Source organism: Periplaneta americana, chromosome 2, assembly GCF_040183065.1.
Source record: "Periplaneta americana isolate PAMFEO1 chromosome 2, P.americana_PAMFEO1_priV1, whole genome shotgun sequence".
Taxonomy (NCBI): Eukaryota; Metazoa; Arthropoda; class Insecta; order Blattodea; family Blattidae; genus Periplaneta; species Periplaneta americana.
The window spans coordinates 20,288,603-20,305,857 of NC_091118.1; the positions used below are offsets into that span (position 1 = coordinate 20,288,603).

General features: G+C 32.3%; 1 protein-coding gene across 1 annotated transcript in view; it reads left to right on the top strand.

The window, feature by feature from the left end:
- Positions 1–11,265, top strand: part of LOC138715524 (putative leucine-rich repeat-containing protein DDB_G0290503) — a 28,516-nt gene extending 17,251 nt beyond the window's left edge. The window contains exons 7-8 of the mRNA XM_069848559.1: positions 8,137–8,199; positions 10,739–11,265. Coding sequence (XP_069704660.1) covers positions 8,137–8,199; positions 10,739–11,239 — 564 coding nt within the window. The 3' untranslated portion in view covers positions 11,240–11,265. The remainder of the gene's footprint in view (positions 1–8,136; positions 8,200–10,738) is intronic.
- The last annotated feature ends 5,990 nt before the right edge of the window (positions 11,266–17,255 follow it).

Sequence of the window (17,255 nt, forward strand, 5' to 3'; positions counted from 1 at the left end):
AACAGATAGCGCACGTGTACTTTGAGGGATGCGCTTTGCGTGTGCATTTGTTTTTCGGTATATAAACATTGAGGATATACGTAGTGTATTAGTATATTAAATATTCTTAAAAACAACTAAAAATGGCAAATTTTTGTTATGTTCCTATGTTATGTCCCGAAATATTCTGAATATATGCTTTAAACCTTAAAAATATATAAGTCATTAAATTGCGCCTCGAAAGTGCTAGCTATTAAATAAAAGTAACTACTTCAAGTAAGGAATAGTTGACTGCAGTTTCATTTTGGAAGAGGAAAAAGAAAAATTAATAATAAAAGCTATGTTAGCTTAGATTATATGCAGTAGTTGTAGGAGTCTCCGAAGTTTACGCCTGCAGTAAACTCTCGAGAAACTGGGATGTTTATTATCCAGAACGATCCGTAGTGAAATCCATTTCGTGAATGATGTTTTTAATGTACTATACCCTAATTATTAAAACCATGTTTTAACTTCAAATTTTCAAAATCCCTATAAAAAACACATACATTGATAGCTGCATATTCTGTTTTTAGCGTACGGTTCTTAAATACTAATGATTAAAGAGGGCAACATTCATCTTCGACATCCCGGTAATTCCTATTTTTTTATTCGTGCATCTCGTTCTCAGAGTTCTCGTTTAGGTTCATAAACATTCAATTTACTCGTATTTATATTCTGCATACTGCAGATTTCCCCATCCATCTCGGGGAATCGCTCAGTATTATACAGGTTTACGTTATTATTTATTGTAAATTAAATTCATTTATGAGGTAAGAAAGTACTGAATTATATTAAATTATACTAGGTTATACAAAATAATTGTAAATATAATTTTGACACGCACAGAAAACCAACAAGCTGGAAAACGTAATCAACTGTAGCATATTACCACAGTCTACTACCCTATATACAGTCGCGAAGCTCAATATGTAGTAAAAATGCAAACATGGGTAGTTGCCCACCACTAGGATCGCTACAATAGTCTCATCATCGCAGATCTCTCTCCTAGCAGATGACAAAATATGTTACACTTTCGTTGTCGTATTCTTTTGGAAAAATTAACACCTTCCTTCCATTATTGAAATATTAAATGCATAAAGTTAATTTATTATTTGAATGAAGTATATTAAATTCCACCATAAACTCGAAGATACCTGCAAGAAATAGGTTAATATTATTTTTGTTTGTGCAAAACGAACTGAAATTTACTATAATCGCTTCACTAATTCAAGATTATAGCGATAATTAACTATGAAACCAATAAATATTAATTTGCATTTCCCTTTACAACAATAATAATGGAAATATGAATTAATGGAGTAACTTACGTGTACCGGTACTTGTAGTGTAGGCTTACGTAGTTAACAAAGTGGGATGAGGTTAAGCAATAATAATCACACCAGAATTGGAAATAAAACGTGATCAATACATTTTATTGTAACAGACTTTTTGTACATCTCTAGTAAAGTAACAAATAAGAATTACAACAAAATTAACAGCTATAATTAAAAACATATCCTTTGAAAAAAAAATAGGCCTAAGCAATAATAATCCCACCAGAATTGAAAATAAAACGTGATCAATAAATTTCACTAAAACAAACTTAATTTTTCTACGTCTCTAGTAAAATATTACTATTCCAATTATTGTATTTTAGCCATTAACATTTTCATTACAACCAATAACGAACATTTCACAAGCATCAATGTGAAATACGCAACTAGCTAGCACTCGATGGAAATACGACACAGTCCAAAGTCGACCGTGGACAGTCTATTGTTTCTAGTTGCTAACCGCTTGGAGCGCTTTATCACGAGATTTGCAAAAAATCACCTCAAGCTTCGCGACTGTATATAGTAGACTGTGATATGACATAACATAGCCCTACAACATGTTATGCCGCATGGAACGCTCCTGCCATCTAGCGGTAAAACTTCGCATAAGATATCCCTATTGTATAAGCGCAATGACGGACCGGAAGTGGACAGAGACGTGCCAGGACCAAAGACACGTGGTAACCAGACTCGCTATCCACGGCTTCCACCACAAGATATTTGAACGCAAAGATTCCACCATCCAGACGACGACTGCATTTGCTCACTGTGCGACAGAAAGTGCGAACGCTATCACATAATAACGTGTGGAAAAAGAACAAAATCCATAAGAGACTACAGTGACTAACGTGTGAAACAAGATCAATATATACAAAAGACATACTTAATACTCTTTCGAGTGCTTCTTATGTATTATTACTACAGTGTGATTTATATAGAACTGACACATTTCTTTCATTAATTGTTTCAAAACGAATTGTGCTAGCGACAACTTATTATACCTAAAATGTAGAGGAATTTTGGGAGATTATTTACCTCTATAGCAAATGTTGTCCGGCGTTGTCAAATCCGGAGATCTCGGTGGCCACAGGTTCCTGGAAATTATTCGGTCGTCACATAATCAGATAAATGGAACCATGCTTCATCTGTGAACCATGTGATGGACAATATGGCAGGATTTTGCACAATGAACGTCTGAAAACAACGACAATAATTGAATCTTTTATCCTAATCTGGTTCCTGTAGCTGATGAACAACCGTAACCCTATATGGCTTTACGCTCTCTGACACATTGAGTAGGTGTACCCTGTCTTCTGCGACAAACGTCTTAATGATTTTTTGGGTGACTGCTCCAGTCGTGCTCTTACGTCAACAACAACCGTGGGAAGCCTAGATGAATGGTGCTTGCCCTTTTCACTCACCAGGGATCCAGTTGTTTCCAATTTGTTTACCAGTCCCAGTATTGTGTTTCTTTTGGGAGGATTGCGAACACCAAATTCTCTCTGGTATGCCCTTTGAGTAGCTGTAATTGATGGAGCAGTCACCCAAAAAATCATTAAGACGTTTGTCGCAGGAGACAGGGTACACCTACTCAATGTGTCAGGGAGCCTAAAGTCCATATAGGGTTACGGTTGTTCATCAGCTACAGGAACCAGATTAGGATAAAAGATTGAATTACTGTCGTTGGTTTCAGACGTTCATTGTGCAAAATCCTGCCATATTGTCCATCACATGGTTCACAGATGAAGCATGGTTCCATTTATCTGATTATGTGACGACCGAATAATTTCCAGGAACCTGTGGCCACCGAGATCTCCGGATTTGACAACGCCGGACAACATTTGCTATAGAGGTAAATAATCTCCCAAAATTCCTCTACATTTTAGGTATAATAAGTTGTCGCTAGCACAATTCGTTTTGAAACAATTAATGAAAGAAATGTGTCAGTTCTATATAAATCACTCTGTATAAAAGTAGCATACGTAGCAACGATTTTCAACTCAATATATTTCGTAAACGAGGAAAAAATGAAACGAACGTCCACACCTGTGGAGTAACGGTCAGCGCGTCTGGCCGCGAAACCAGGTGGCCCAGGTTCGATTCCCGGTCGGGCAAGTATCTAGTTGAGGTTTTTTCCGGGGTTTTCCCTCAACCAATATGAGCAAATGCTGGGTAACTTTCGGTGTTGGACCCCGGACTCATTTCACCGGCATTATCACCTTCATCTCATTCAGACGCTAAATAACGTAAGCTGTTGATAAAGCGTCGTAAAATAACCTACTAAAAAAACGAAACGAACGACTATCACCGTGTTTTTTAACGAACGACAATTAGCTTAAATATGCATTTTCATTAAATTCAAGCTATACGACCTGGGCCGGTTCCCTCGTAAGTAACATTGGAGGGAGCCACCAGCGTAGCCCGGTCGGTTAAGGCGCTTGCCTGCCGATCCTGAGTTGCGCTCGGACGCGGGTTCGATTCCCGCTTTGACTGATTACCTGGTTGGGTTTTTCACAGGTTTTCCCAACCGTAAGGCAAATGTCAGGTAATCTATGGCGAATCCTCGGCCTCATCTCGCCAAATATCATCTCGCTATCATCAATCCCATTGACGCTAAATAACCTCGTAGTTGATACAGCGTCGTTAAGTAACCAAGTAAAAAAGAACATTGGGGGCCGTGGTAAAATAAATCATTCCTTTTTATTTAATGCATGCCACGATATTGTCTTGGTAATTTTTGTAAACACTACGAGTACAAAGTTCATGTGAATATGTAGGCCTACATGACCTTGTTTAAAACGTAGTCTACATTAAAATAGATATCTGGCATCGAACTCGTGACCAATGCACTGAAATCTCACCTCAGTTTATATGTAACTGAACTCTTACTATAACGTTAGGTTTATTTGGTTTACGCATGACGTATAGACAATAATTTTGGTTTCTTTAGTTACTTATGATGCGAAAATTCTCAAAAGAACTTGCTGATATGGATTTCATTTGTAATGAAATGGAAGAAAATCTGCAATGCTTTATCAGTTATAATATAATTTGCGATGCCAACTAGCCCATGCCATGTTTATAAGAATTCACCAATGTTTGCAGGAACAGAGAATCTGTAACCAAACTTCAGAAAGATGGCCTTGAATTGGATTCTAGCTGGCGACACTGACTAGGCCTACACATATCAATGCTTGTAAATACCAAAACATAACATTTCCGCACATGGATCCCTATATAAAAATTGTTCATATTGATTATCTCTACCACTCCTAATAGATTGGAACAAAGTCACAGAATCACCCGATATAAGACACTTGTTCAACACGAGAGCCGTAACAAGCTTCAAGCAATGACTGTGTTGCTGAGAGTACTTTTACATCAAGATTTAGCGAAGGAATTTATTTATTTATTTATTTGTTTGTTTGTTTATTTATTTAATTATTTATTTATTTATTTATTTATTTGTTTGTTTATTTAATTACTTATTTATTTGTTTGTTTGTTTATTTATTTAATTACTTATTTACTTATTTACTTATTTATTTGTTTGTTTATTTATTTAATTATTTATTTATTTATTTGTTTATTTATTTAATTACTTATTTACTTATTTATTTGTTTGTTTCTTTGTTTGTTTATTTAATTACTTATTTACTGATTTATTTGTTTGTTTGTTTATTTATTTACTTATTTACTTATTTATTTGTTTGTTTATTTATTTAATTACTTATTTATTTGTTTGTTTATTTATTTAATTACTTATTTACTTATTTATTTGCTTGTTTATTTCTTTAATTACTTATTTACTTATTTAATTGTTTGTTTGTTTATTTATTTCATTACTTATTTACTTATTTATTTGTTTGTTTATTTATTTAATTACTTATTTACTTATTTGTTTGCTTGTTTATTTATTTATTTAATTACTTATTTTTATTTTTGTTTGTTTGTTTATTTATTTAATTACTTATTTACGTATTTGTTTGTTTGTTTATTTATTTAATTACTTATTTACTTATTTGTTTGTTTGTTTATTTATTTAATTACTTATTTATTTGTTTGTTTATTTATTTAATTACTTATTTACTTATTTATTTGTTTGTTTGCTTATTTATTTAATTACTTATTTACTTATTTGTTTGTTTGTTTGTCTATTTATTTAATTACTTATTTACTTATTTATTTGTTTGTTTTTTTGTTTATTTAATTACTTATTTGTTTGTTTGTTTATTTATTTAATTACTTATTTACTTGTTTGTTTATTTATTTAATTACTTATTTACTTATTTGTTTGTTTGTTTATTTATTTAATTACTTATTTACTTATTTATTTATTTGTTTGTTTATTTATTTAATTACTTACTTACTTATTTATTTGTTTATTTATTTATTTACTTATTTATTTATTTGTTTATTTATTTAATTACGTATTTACTTATTTATTTGTTTATTTATTTAATTACTTATTTATTTATTTATTTGTTTGTTTGTTTATTTATTTAATTACTTATTTACTTATTTATTTGTTTGTTTATTTATTTAATTACTTATTTATTTGTTTGTTTGTTTGTTTATTTATTTAATTATTTATTTACTTATTTAATTGTTTGTTTGTTTATTTATTTCATTACTTATTTACTTATTTATTTGTTTGTTTATTTATTTAATTACTTATTTACTGATTTATTTGTTTGTTTGTTTATTTATTTACTTATTTACTTATTTATTTGTTTGTTTATTTATTTAATTACTTATTTATTTATTTGTTTGTTTATTTATTTAATTACTTATTTACTTATTTGTTTGTTTGTTTGTTTATTTAATTACTTATTTACTTATTTGTTTGTTTGTTTATTTATTTAATTACTTATTCACTTATTTGTTTGTTTGTTTATTTATTTAATTACTTATTTATTTATTTGTTTGTTTGTTTGTTTATTTATTTATTTAATTACTTATTTACTTATTTGTTTGTTTGTTTGTTTATTTATTTAATTACTTATTTACTTATTTATTTGTTTGTTTTTTATTTATTTAATTACTTATTTACTTATTTGTTTGTTTGTTTATTTATTTAATTACTTATTTACTTATTTATTTGTTTGTTTATTTATTTAATTACTTATTTACTTATTTGTTTGTTTGTTTATTTATTTAATTACTTATTTACTTATTTATTTATTTGTTTGTTTATTTATTTAATTACTTATTTACTTATTTATTTGTTTATTTATTTATTTACTTATTTATTTGTTTATTTATTTATTTATTTATTGTCCACACCTGCGGAGTAACGGTTAGCGCGTCTGGCCGCGAAACTAGGTGGCCCGGGTTCAATTCCCGGTCGGGGAAAGTTACCTGCTTCAGATTTCTTCCGGGGTTTTCCCTCAGTACAATATGAGGAAATGCTGGGTAACTTTCGGTGTTGGACTCCGGACTCATTTCACCGGCATTATCATCTTCCTGTCATTCAGACGCGAAATAACCTAACATGTTGATAAAACATTGTAAAGTAACCTACTAAAACTAATAAAATAAACATTTATTTATTTATTTATTTATTTATTTATTTATTTACTTATTATTGTATTTATTTATTTATTTATTTACTTATTTATTTATTTATTTATTTATTTATTTATTTATTTATTTATTTATTTATTTATTGTCCACACCTGTGGAGTAACGGTTAGCGCGTCTGGCCGCGAAACTAGGTGACCCGGATTCAATTCCCGGTCGAGGAAAGTTATCTGGTTCAGGTTTCTTCCGGGGTTTTCCCTCAGTACAATATGAGCAAATGCTGGGTAACTTTCGGTGTTGGACCCCGGACTCATTTCACCGGCATTATCATCTTCCTCTCATTCAGACTCTAAATAACCCGACATGTTGATAAAACGTCGTAAAGTAACCTACTAAAACTAATAAATTAAACATTTATTTATTTATTTATTTATTTATTTATTTATTTATTTATTTATTTATTTATTTATTTATTTATTTATTTATTTAGTTATTTATTTATTTATTTATTTATTTTTAAATAAACTTCTCTAAATATTTATTCTGCATTCTATGTGTGATATTAGTTGAGTGTTACAGATGACCGTATGGCCTTAACTCTGCCAGGTTAATTAAACCATTATTATTATTATTATTATTATTATTATTATTATTATTATTATTATTATTATTATTAGTAGTAGTATATTTTAAACAGACTTACACAGTCAGCGTTCTGGAAGTATTCTTCTGAGTCCTGAGAGTATAGTATACTATACCATACTTCATACATGATTAGGATATAAGATGTATGTGCAGAGTTCCGAAGTGTAATATAATATACCTGCATTTGTGCCCTAACTGTAACCTGCAGAATTTTTTTCACAATTTTTGCTCCTGTCAGTGACTTTTTTTAAGTGTAGAATTATACTAAACTTTAAAAATGAAACAACAAATGTCTCAGGAATCAGGAAGGTATAGCTCAAACTTCCGGGTACTTTTCGTTTTAGGGATAGCAAGAAATTATCCTCAGTGTGATTTCTCTCAGACGCTATTGACGCGTAAAAAGAGCACAACACCAGCAGAGTAGAATTATTATCACTTGCACTGTCGATTTGACATGTTCAGAACAAAGGACTTAGAGACGTTCTTGCGTAGTATTTATCGACCCTATCTCCAAGTGCATATTATTTCCTTCAATTTTATTCGCAATCAAACACACGAACGTATAAAATATCATTTTCATAGTTTTTTCTGTATTTCAAACTATGCTTGCTTTTCAGATACTCCTGAAATCCACAACAGACGAAGTTCGCTCTTGCAGACTAAGAATGAATATCTCTCAGGTGAGTAAATTCAAAATAGAGGAATGCAAATTTTAATACCCTTCAGATTCTTCAGACTGTAGTACTCGCTTAACTTGCTCAGTCCTATCTCTTATGGGATACATTAAACAGTTCTTTTTTAAAATCTGCCATCTTGTTTTAAATTTTATTTCAACTAGTAAATATGAATTCAACTAAATTACGTAATTAATTTACATACCAGCCACACATGTTCCAACATGGCTGGTTCTGGAAAAGGAGATTGAACGTATGTACGTAGGTGAATTGTTGATATTAAAAAATTTAATATTATACTGAATGGGTTAAATAAAACATTGTTCTCTTTGATGGCATAATCAGATTCGTGCTTAAAAATTTTTACACATTACTAAAATTGAGATATACATTGTGTCTCCTGTGGGAGCTTCTAGATTTTTAAGTGAAAATTGTTATTTTGTATCACATATTATAAAATAAAACTGAATATTTAATCAGAGTTAATGTAATTAATTTACTATATATTGAGTCGCAAGTACTCCTATAGGATACATCAATTTTGAGTTAATTTCAGTACGTGAATATTTTTTTCCTAATATTTTCATCAATACACAGTCCTTTTGCAACAGTAGTCTATATTAAAATTTCATAGATGTCTGAATCCCAAAATTTTTCCCAGAACTGAGGAGGTTAACAAACAGATATTTACTGTTACATTTGCAGTTACAGAGGTGACAAAATTATAACTGGAACTTGGAAAATTCAGGTGGCCAAAATTTTATTTCTGGATCTGTACATACAAGGTTTTGTAATGAAAGAACAAAAACATGTCTATTAACTTATACACTGGCGGACAAAAAATTTGGAACACATGAATTTTACTTTGTAAATATCACCAATATGCTTTAAATAATGATTAATAAGGTTATAATCTTACTATATAAAAAAGAAAATGAACATGACTACATAACACCAACAATAGCTTCATATCTAAATTGTGATGTTATTGTTGGTAATTGTTAATGATATGAAGTCGTAATCATTTTCAGTCTATGTCGCGTTTATAACCGTGTAATTAAATTAATCACCATTTAAAACATAAGCCTATTGGTGACATATTAAATACAAAGTAAAATTCCAATGTCCCAAATTTTTGTATTTGATATGTAAATGACGGATGAAAAAAGTTCCCGGAATTTGCTAGTATCATAGAAACAACGTATCTTAAACACTATTCTACAGCATTCCCTTCAAAATAGTTGCCTTCCGCAACAACACAATTTTGCCAACGCGTGTAGAGTTCCTGGAAGCCATTTTGTGAAACCCGTCTTAGTGCTCTCGTCGCGTTTGCGATAACCTCTTCAGCATTGAATCTCCGTCCTTTCAGATGACTTTTCAGACGGGGAAACAGAAAGTAATCAGGTGGTGAGAGATCAGGAGAGTATGGTGGGTGATCCAAAGCAGTTATGTTGTGCTTGGCAAGAAAATTCTTTACAATAATTGCGCGATGAGCAGGTGCATTGTCATGCATAAGGAACCATTTGTTTTCTACCCACTTTTCTGGACGTTTCCTTCTCACTGCGTCCCGGAGGCGACGGAGGATTTCTACGTACAATTCTTTCGTTACAGTACGACCTTCTGGAATTATCTCATGGTGGATGAGACCCTGAGAGTCGAAGAAAACTTCCAACATAACTTTGCCTTTGGAAGTGTCCCTAGGAAATTTTTGCTTCCGAGGAGATGTTTTCGATTTCCACTCAGATGACTGTCGTTTAGGGACTGGGTCGTGCAAGTAGCACCAAGTTTCACCACCAGCAATAATTTTGTTTAAGAAATCACCATCTTCATCAGCCATACTGATCATGTCCCCAGCAAGAGTCATTCTTGTTTCTTTCTGTTCTGCCGACAACATTTTCGGAATTAACTTCTGAGACACGTAATGCATGTTGAGATGCTTGTGAAGAACATTGTGTACACTTCCGACTGATATTCCGACCTCTGCTGCTATCTCTTTTATGGTTTTACGTCGGTCGTCCCTCACAACATTACGCACACGCTGAGCGATTGCTTCATTTGTTGCAGTTGTTGGTCGGCCGCTGCGTACGTCATCTTTGATGCTATCGCGGCCACCAGAAAAGCGTTTATGCCAGGCATACACTTGAATTTTTTTCATTGCTGCTTCGCCATATGCTTCTTCCAACAATCTTAATGTCTCTGCAGGAGTTTTGTCTAACAAAACACAGAACTTGATGTTTGTACGTTGCTCTGTGGACATAATCACAAAATGCGACAAACAAACAAAACACTATGATAAACAATTGCCTACAACTCAAAACCAACAATCGCCATTATCAACAAACTTTAAGGAAATGACATCATGAATGTTACCAACAAAACAAATGTATAATATCCCTTGTTATATATTAATACGAAAAATGGTAGTAAAATTCCGGGAACTTTTTGAACCCAGTAGTATATATATATATAAAACATCATTATCGATCAGAACACATGAACATAAACAGAATTATTTTTCGCTTTGCTTTGCACTGTCTGAACACAGGAGCTGGTGAAAATGAGCGAATCGCAGAGAGAGGATAAATTGCTTGAAGCAGCAGAAACCGGCAACGTGACGCTGACAGAGACTCTGCTGCTTCTGGGGACCAACGTGAGCGCGCGGGATGCCATGCTGAACACGCCTCTGCATCTGGCGGCCTACTACGGCCACACAGACGTGGTGCGTCTCCTGATCAACGGGGGCGCGGAAATTGATACTAGAAAATCTAACGGCTACACTCCACTCCACCTCGCTGTTAGCTCCGATAGCGCTGCTGACATGGTAAGACTGCTCATCGCACACGGCGCGGATCTGGAGGCGGAGGACGACGACATGCGAACGCCTCTGCTCTGGGCGACAGGGCAGTCCAACTCCCTGCCTGCGGTCCAAACTCTTATCTCTCTGGGGGCCAACAGAGCAGTCACAGACAGGGATGGACGCACATTGCAGGATATGGCAAAATTTTGGGGAAATAAAGCAGTGGCGAACTGGTTGTCCGCACACTGAGTGCTTAATAAACAAGTGCTCATCTAGTCTCGGCCTCTCAAAAAGTCTTTTCCCCTCCGGTCTCCCAACTAACACTCTATATGAATCGGGGATTGCAGAAACAGCACATGTCATGAAAACTAAATTTTTCAGTAGACACAAAAACGGTATTACTGCTGGTGGACCGCATCATTGGTTATAGTACTGACTTCTTCAGACAGAAACCTAATGGATGTGTCGTTTCATACCAAATTTATTGGAATCTAATGAATTGTTAATGAAATAAATCAATATATATATATATATATATATATATATATATTAGCTTGTGCTGTTTCTGCAAGGAATCAAAATTGTAGTATAATAATTTTGTGCTGTTTGTGCAAGGAATCAAAATTGTAGTATAATAATTTTGTGCTGTTTATAGAAGGAATCAAAATTGTAGTGCAATAATTTTGTGCTATTTATGCAAGGAATCAAAATTGTAGTATAATAATCTTGTGCTGTTTCTGCAAGGAATCAAAATTGTAGTATAATAATTGTGCTGTTTATGGAAGGAATCAAAATTGTAGTATAATAATTGTGCTGTTTATGGAAGGAATCAAAATTGTAGTATAATAATTTTGTGCTGTTTATGGAAGGAATCAAAATTGTAGTATAATAATTGTGCTGTTTATGGAAGGAATCAAAATTGTAGTATAATAATTTTGTGCTGTTTCTGCAAGGAATCAAAATTGTAGTATAATAATTGTGCTGTTTATGGAAGGAATCAAAATTGTAGTATAATAATTTTGTGCTGTTTATGGAAGGAATCAAAATTGTAGTATAATAATTTTGTGCTGTTTATGCAAGGAATAAAAATTGTAGTATAATAATTTTGTGCTGTTTCTGCAAGGAATCAAATTTGTAGTATAATAATTGTGCTGTTTATGGAAGGAATCAAAATTGTAGTATAATAATTTTGTGCTGTTTATGCAAGGAATAAAAATTGTAATATAATAATCTTGTGCTGTTTCTGCAAGGAATCAAAATTGTAGTATAATAATTTTGTGCTGTTTGTGCAAGGAATAGAAATTGTAGTATAATAATTTTGTGCTGTTTCTGCAAGGAATCAAAATTGTAGTATAATAATTTTGTGCTGTTTCTGCAATGAATCAAAATTGTAGTATAATAATTTTGTGCTGTTTCTGCAAGTAATCAAAATTGTAGTATAATAATTTTGTGCTGTTTATGCAAGGAATCAAAATTGTAGTATAATAATTTTGTGCTGTTTCTGCAAGGAATCAAAATTGTAGTATAATAATTTTGTGCTGTTTATGGAAGGAATCAAAATTGTAGTATAATAATTTTGTACTGTTTCTGCAATGAATCAAAATTGTAGTATAATAATTGTGCTGTTTATGGAAGGAATCAAAATTGTAGTATAATAATTTTGTGCTGTTTCTGCAATGAATCAAAATTGTAGTATAATAATTTTGTGCTGTTTCTGCAAGGAATCAAAATTGTAGTATAATAATTGTGTTGTTTATGCAAGGAATCAAAATTGTAGTATAATAATTTTGTGCTGTTTCTGCAAGGAATCAAAATTGTACTATGATAATTTTGTTCTGTTTTTGCAATGAATCAAAATTGTAGTATAATAATTTTGTGCTGTTTATGCAAGGAATCAAAATTGTAGTATAATAATTTTGTGCTGTTTCTGCAAGGAATCAAAATTGTAGTATAATAATCTTGTGCTGTTTGTGCAAGGAATCAAAATTGTAGTATAATAATTTTGTGCTGTTTATGGAAGGAATCAAAATTGTAGTGCAATAATTTTGTGCTATTTATGCAAGGAATCAAAATTGTAGTATAATAATTTTGTGCTGTTTATGGAAGGAATCAAAATTGTAGTGCAATAATTTCGTGCTATTTATGCAAGGAATCAAAATTGTAGTATAATAATTGTGCTGTTTATGGAAGGAATCAAAATTGTAGTATAATAATTTTGTGCTGTTTCTGCAATGAATCAAAATTGTAGTATAATAATTTTGTGCTGTTTCTGCAAGGAATCAAAATTGTAGTATAATAATTGTGTTGTTTATGCAAGGAATCAAAATTGTAGTATAATAATTTTGTGCTGTTTCTGCAAGGAATCAAAATTGTACTATGATAATTTTGTTCTGTTTTTGCAATGAATCAAAATTGTAGTATAATAATTTTGTGCTGTTTATGCAAGGAATCAAAATTGTAGTATAATAATTTTGTGCTGTTTCTGCAAGGAATCAAAATTGTAGTATAATAATCTTGTGCTGTTTCTGCAAGGAATCAAAATTGTAGTATAATAATTTTGTGCTGTTTATGGAAGGAATCAAAATTGTAGTGCAATAATTTTGTGCTATTTATGCAAGGAATCAAAATTGTAGTATAATAATTTTGTGCTGTTTATGGAAAGAATCAAAATTGTAGTGCAATAATTTTGTGCTATTTATGCAAGGAATCAAAATTGTAGTATAATAATCTTGTGCTGTTTCTGCAAGGAATCAAAATTGTAGTATAATAATTTTGTGCTGTTCATGGAAGGAATCAAAATTGTAGTGCAATAATTTTGTGCTATTTATGCAAGGAATCAAAATTGTAGTATAATAATTTTGTGCTGTTTCTGCAAGGAATCAAAATTGTAGTATAATAATTTCAGTTCAACTAAAGTTTATTTGTCAAATTAGGGGTATAATATATGTATAGGCCTAATGTGTACTTAATACATAAGTTCAGCATATAAATGAACTTATTTTTCAACAATAGGCCACGAAGAATATTATTGTAAAATTCTTGATGTTCGTGTGGTACGTAACGCATTAGTTTGCGTATATCGTCAAGCTTCTCTATTTGAATTGGCACGATTTTATCTGGATATGCCAATGAAGAAGATAAATATGGTATTCTCCTTTGTACTTACAAGCAATTATTCTCATGGGGGCAGATCTTCTTCCATCATTTTAATAATGTCAAAAGAAGTGCTTACAGAAATTTTGGCCGCTCGAGCGCAATTACGAGAGCCGTAAAAAAATAAGTTTCCCTGGGGCCGTTTACAAAAAAAGAACAAAATTTCATGGAAAGTTTTATTGAAACAGATATAGCAATTGTTGAGTTATTTTTCAACATATTCCCCACCAGAATTGAGGCATTTGTCATTCATTGGTGTCAATGTTTGTATCCTTGTGTCGTAGCTGTCTGCCGTCTGGAATCAGAACCAATGTGTCAACACATGTCATTAATATGAGTTGTTTCTGCGCGCTTCCAGGATTTCACATTTGGAGACGGCTATACTGACATATGTGGTTTCTGCATGGAATGATAGCCCTATATCAACAGTTCATGAAACTCGAATAAACTCATTTCGCCACAAATAGTGGCATGTCCTGTTTCTGCAATCCCTGATTCATATGCATTTCAGGATTCACCCGTAAGTGCTACATGCCCTGCCCATCTCAAACGTCTGGATTTAATGTTCCTAATTATGTCAGGTGAAGAATAAAATGCGTGCAGTTCTGCGTTGTGTAACTTTCTCCATTCTCCTGTAACTTCATCCCTCTTAGCCCCAAATATTTTCCTAAGCACGTTATCTACGTATTAGTCGTAGTGACATAATATAAATCGAAGACTTATAATAAAATGTTGAACTCAATAAAAAAAAACTCAGGCGCCACATAAAAAACTTTAGTCGCCATGGCTACCTGACGCCCGAAATTTCTCTACTGTAAACATTTGAAGTGTTTCAAATGAAAAATGTTTCCTTCTTTCTGATAATAGTAGATTAATATACGTTACAAGAGCGGGATGTTGAAGTTTTCATGGTCGAGGAAAAGATTGAAAAAGCGAAACGTAGTTGAGCTTTTTTAATTTCCGAGAACATGAAAACAAACATACCGCTCGTGTATCGTATATTATTTTGTGCGAAGATCGTTTATTACATTCCTGAAAGACGAATTTCTAATTAGTTGCATTGAAATTTCCATGTTGGTTTCTGTTTAATGACGGCAACTTCGGAAAACCAAAGTATCTTTCTTCAACATTGTTGCTATAAAATGTTTTCTGTGTTTACTATACTCCAGCAGGCCGTGATATACGTCTGTCTTTTTTTTCCCCCAGTCTATAAATGCGAACTTAAAACAAACGGTAAGGTTATGTAATGATTTATTTTCCATTTTAATATTTTAACAATATTATTTATATAACTCTATTGCAGTAATAACATCGGCATCTGGAATCTTGTTGATTTTTTCACGGCTTCCTTAATGTTACTTGTATCAGGAATGCAATGAGTTTCGTGGAGTAGTAGACTTTACTTAATTTTTGCAAATATTTAAAAACAATAATTAACATTGCAATTTAGGTGAAATTGCAGTGATAAGTTTCCAATTTATAATTATTACTATGTTAAACGTCTCTAAAAATAATATGTTAAAAGCCTAAAGCAGTAAAATGAATGTCGCGCTTAAGCGGTAAGAAGAGGGAGATTGTTATGTGTGTTACGTTGGGAATACTGAATGTGGTATTTCACACTTACCGCATATTGGTTCTGTGCGGAAAACAAGCAAATACGCACGATCTCTCCTAATGATGTGCTCGCTACAAAATTCTTCTATCGCAGCACTTATTTCCATCCATCTAGCTTTGTTTTGTTTTCGTATGTTCACTTGAGAGCAGACCTGAACTAAGTAGCGTTGGATGCCATCAAGCTTTAATACATACATATCTACACTGTTGCGGGTTACTTTGAGGCTTTAGGTAACCAAACACAGGAATCTAGTCATTATTTTCCGTGTTTTTTATTTTGTTTAAAATGTGTACCGATGTCATACTTAGAGATTTCTTAAATAAATTTTATGCTCGACCATGCCGAAATGTAGTAATTATACACCTGGTAGCAGTCCTTTAATGCATGTCATTAAAGTACACCTACTCATTAAAGTACAGGTTTTCGATTATTCTCGGATATGCAATCGAAAGACAACGAGGGAAACGTCACGCAGGCTGGAAATCCAATACTGTCGCAGAAGGTTATGTTCTGTTACTATAATAATTAGCGTTAATTGTAAATAATATTCAAATAAATTCAATTTGTCATCTCGTTTTTCAATCCTAAATCAATTTCCAGGTTATATCAAAATTAGTTCATGTTATTCTCTAAATTACATCAAGGTCAATGACGTTATTGTTCCTCGGAAAAATCAATACTTTCGCGTCTGCGCACATCTCACAATTAATGAGCTATGCACAAGGTCACTTCCGATCTTCTGTCTGATGCGAATAAAATGAATACTTCTGAATAATTTCAAGTTAGAAATATGGTCAAGCATAAAAAGTCGTATGAAACTTGCCTATAATGGTAATTAAGACGCTCGTATGAAAATTATGAAACTCGCTTGCGCTCGTTTCATAAACAAACATACTCGCGTCTTAATTACTATCATTATAGGCTCGTTGCATAATGTACTATTGTGCACAAATTTACAGCTTATTGTATCACAAATACTCACATGAAAGTGTACCATAATTTTGAAACGTGATGTGCATTGAGTTTCAGTGAAGAACGGATTGTTACTTGATGGTAATAAATAAAATGTTAACGATAAAATAAGAAAGTAATTGGATGCAATTCAAGGGTCAGCAAATCATGACATCACTGCTCTGGACATTCATGCAATATTTATCTTTTATTCGTGCTTTACTTTCTCTTGTACAGGTTAACATTATGCTTTTACTTTATATAATACGCAATATTTCCGACTCAGCACCCTCATGACTAAATTTCAATAAAGGACTGGCCTTTGAATTTGTGGGGTGCAAAGTGAATTTGAGGATTCTAAAGAAACCTTACTGCTACTTATAGACATTTAGAACTGGATAAAGAAGTTGTCACATGATATTGCCTATCATCTGATATCTTCTTCTACCTCGAAATTTTCTCCCGTTCATCACAACTTCCAGTGCATCCTTCAGTAAGCAGGGTTGACGTATCTCCTATAAGTAGCCTAATTTCGAATTTCGATAC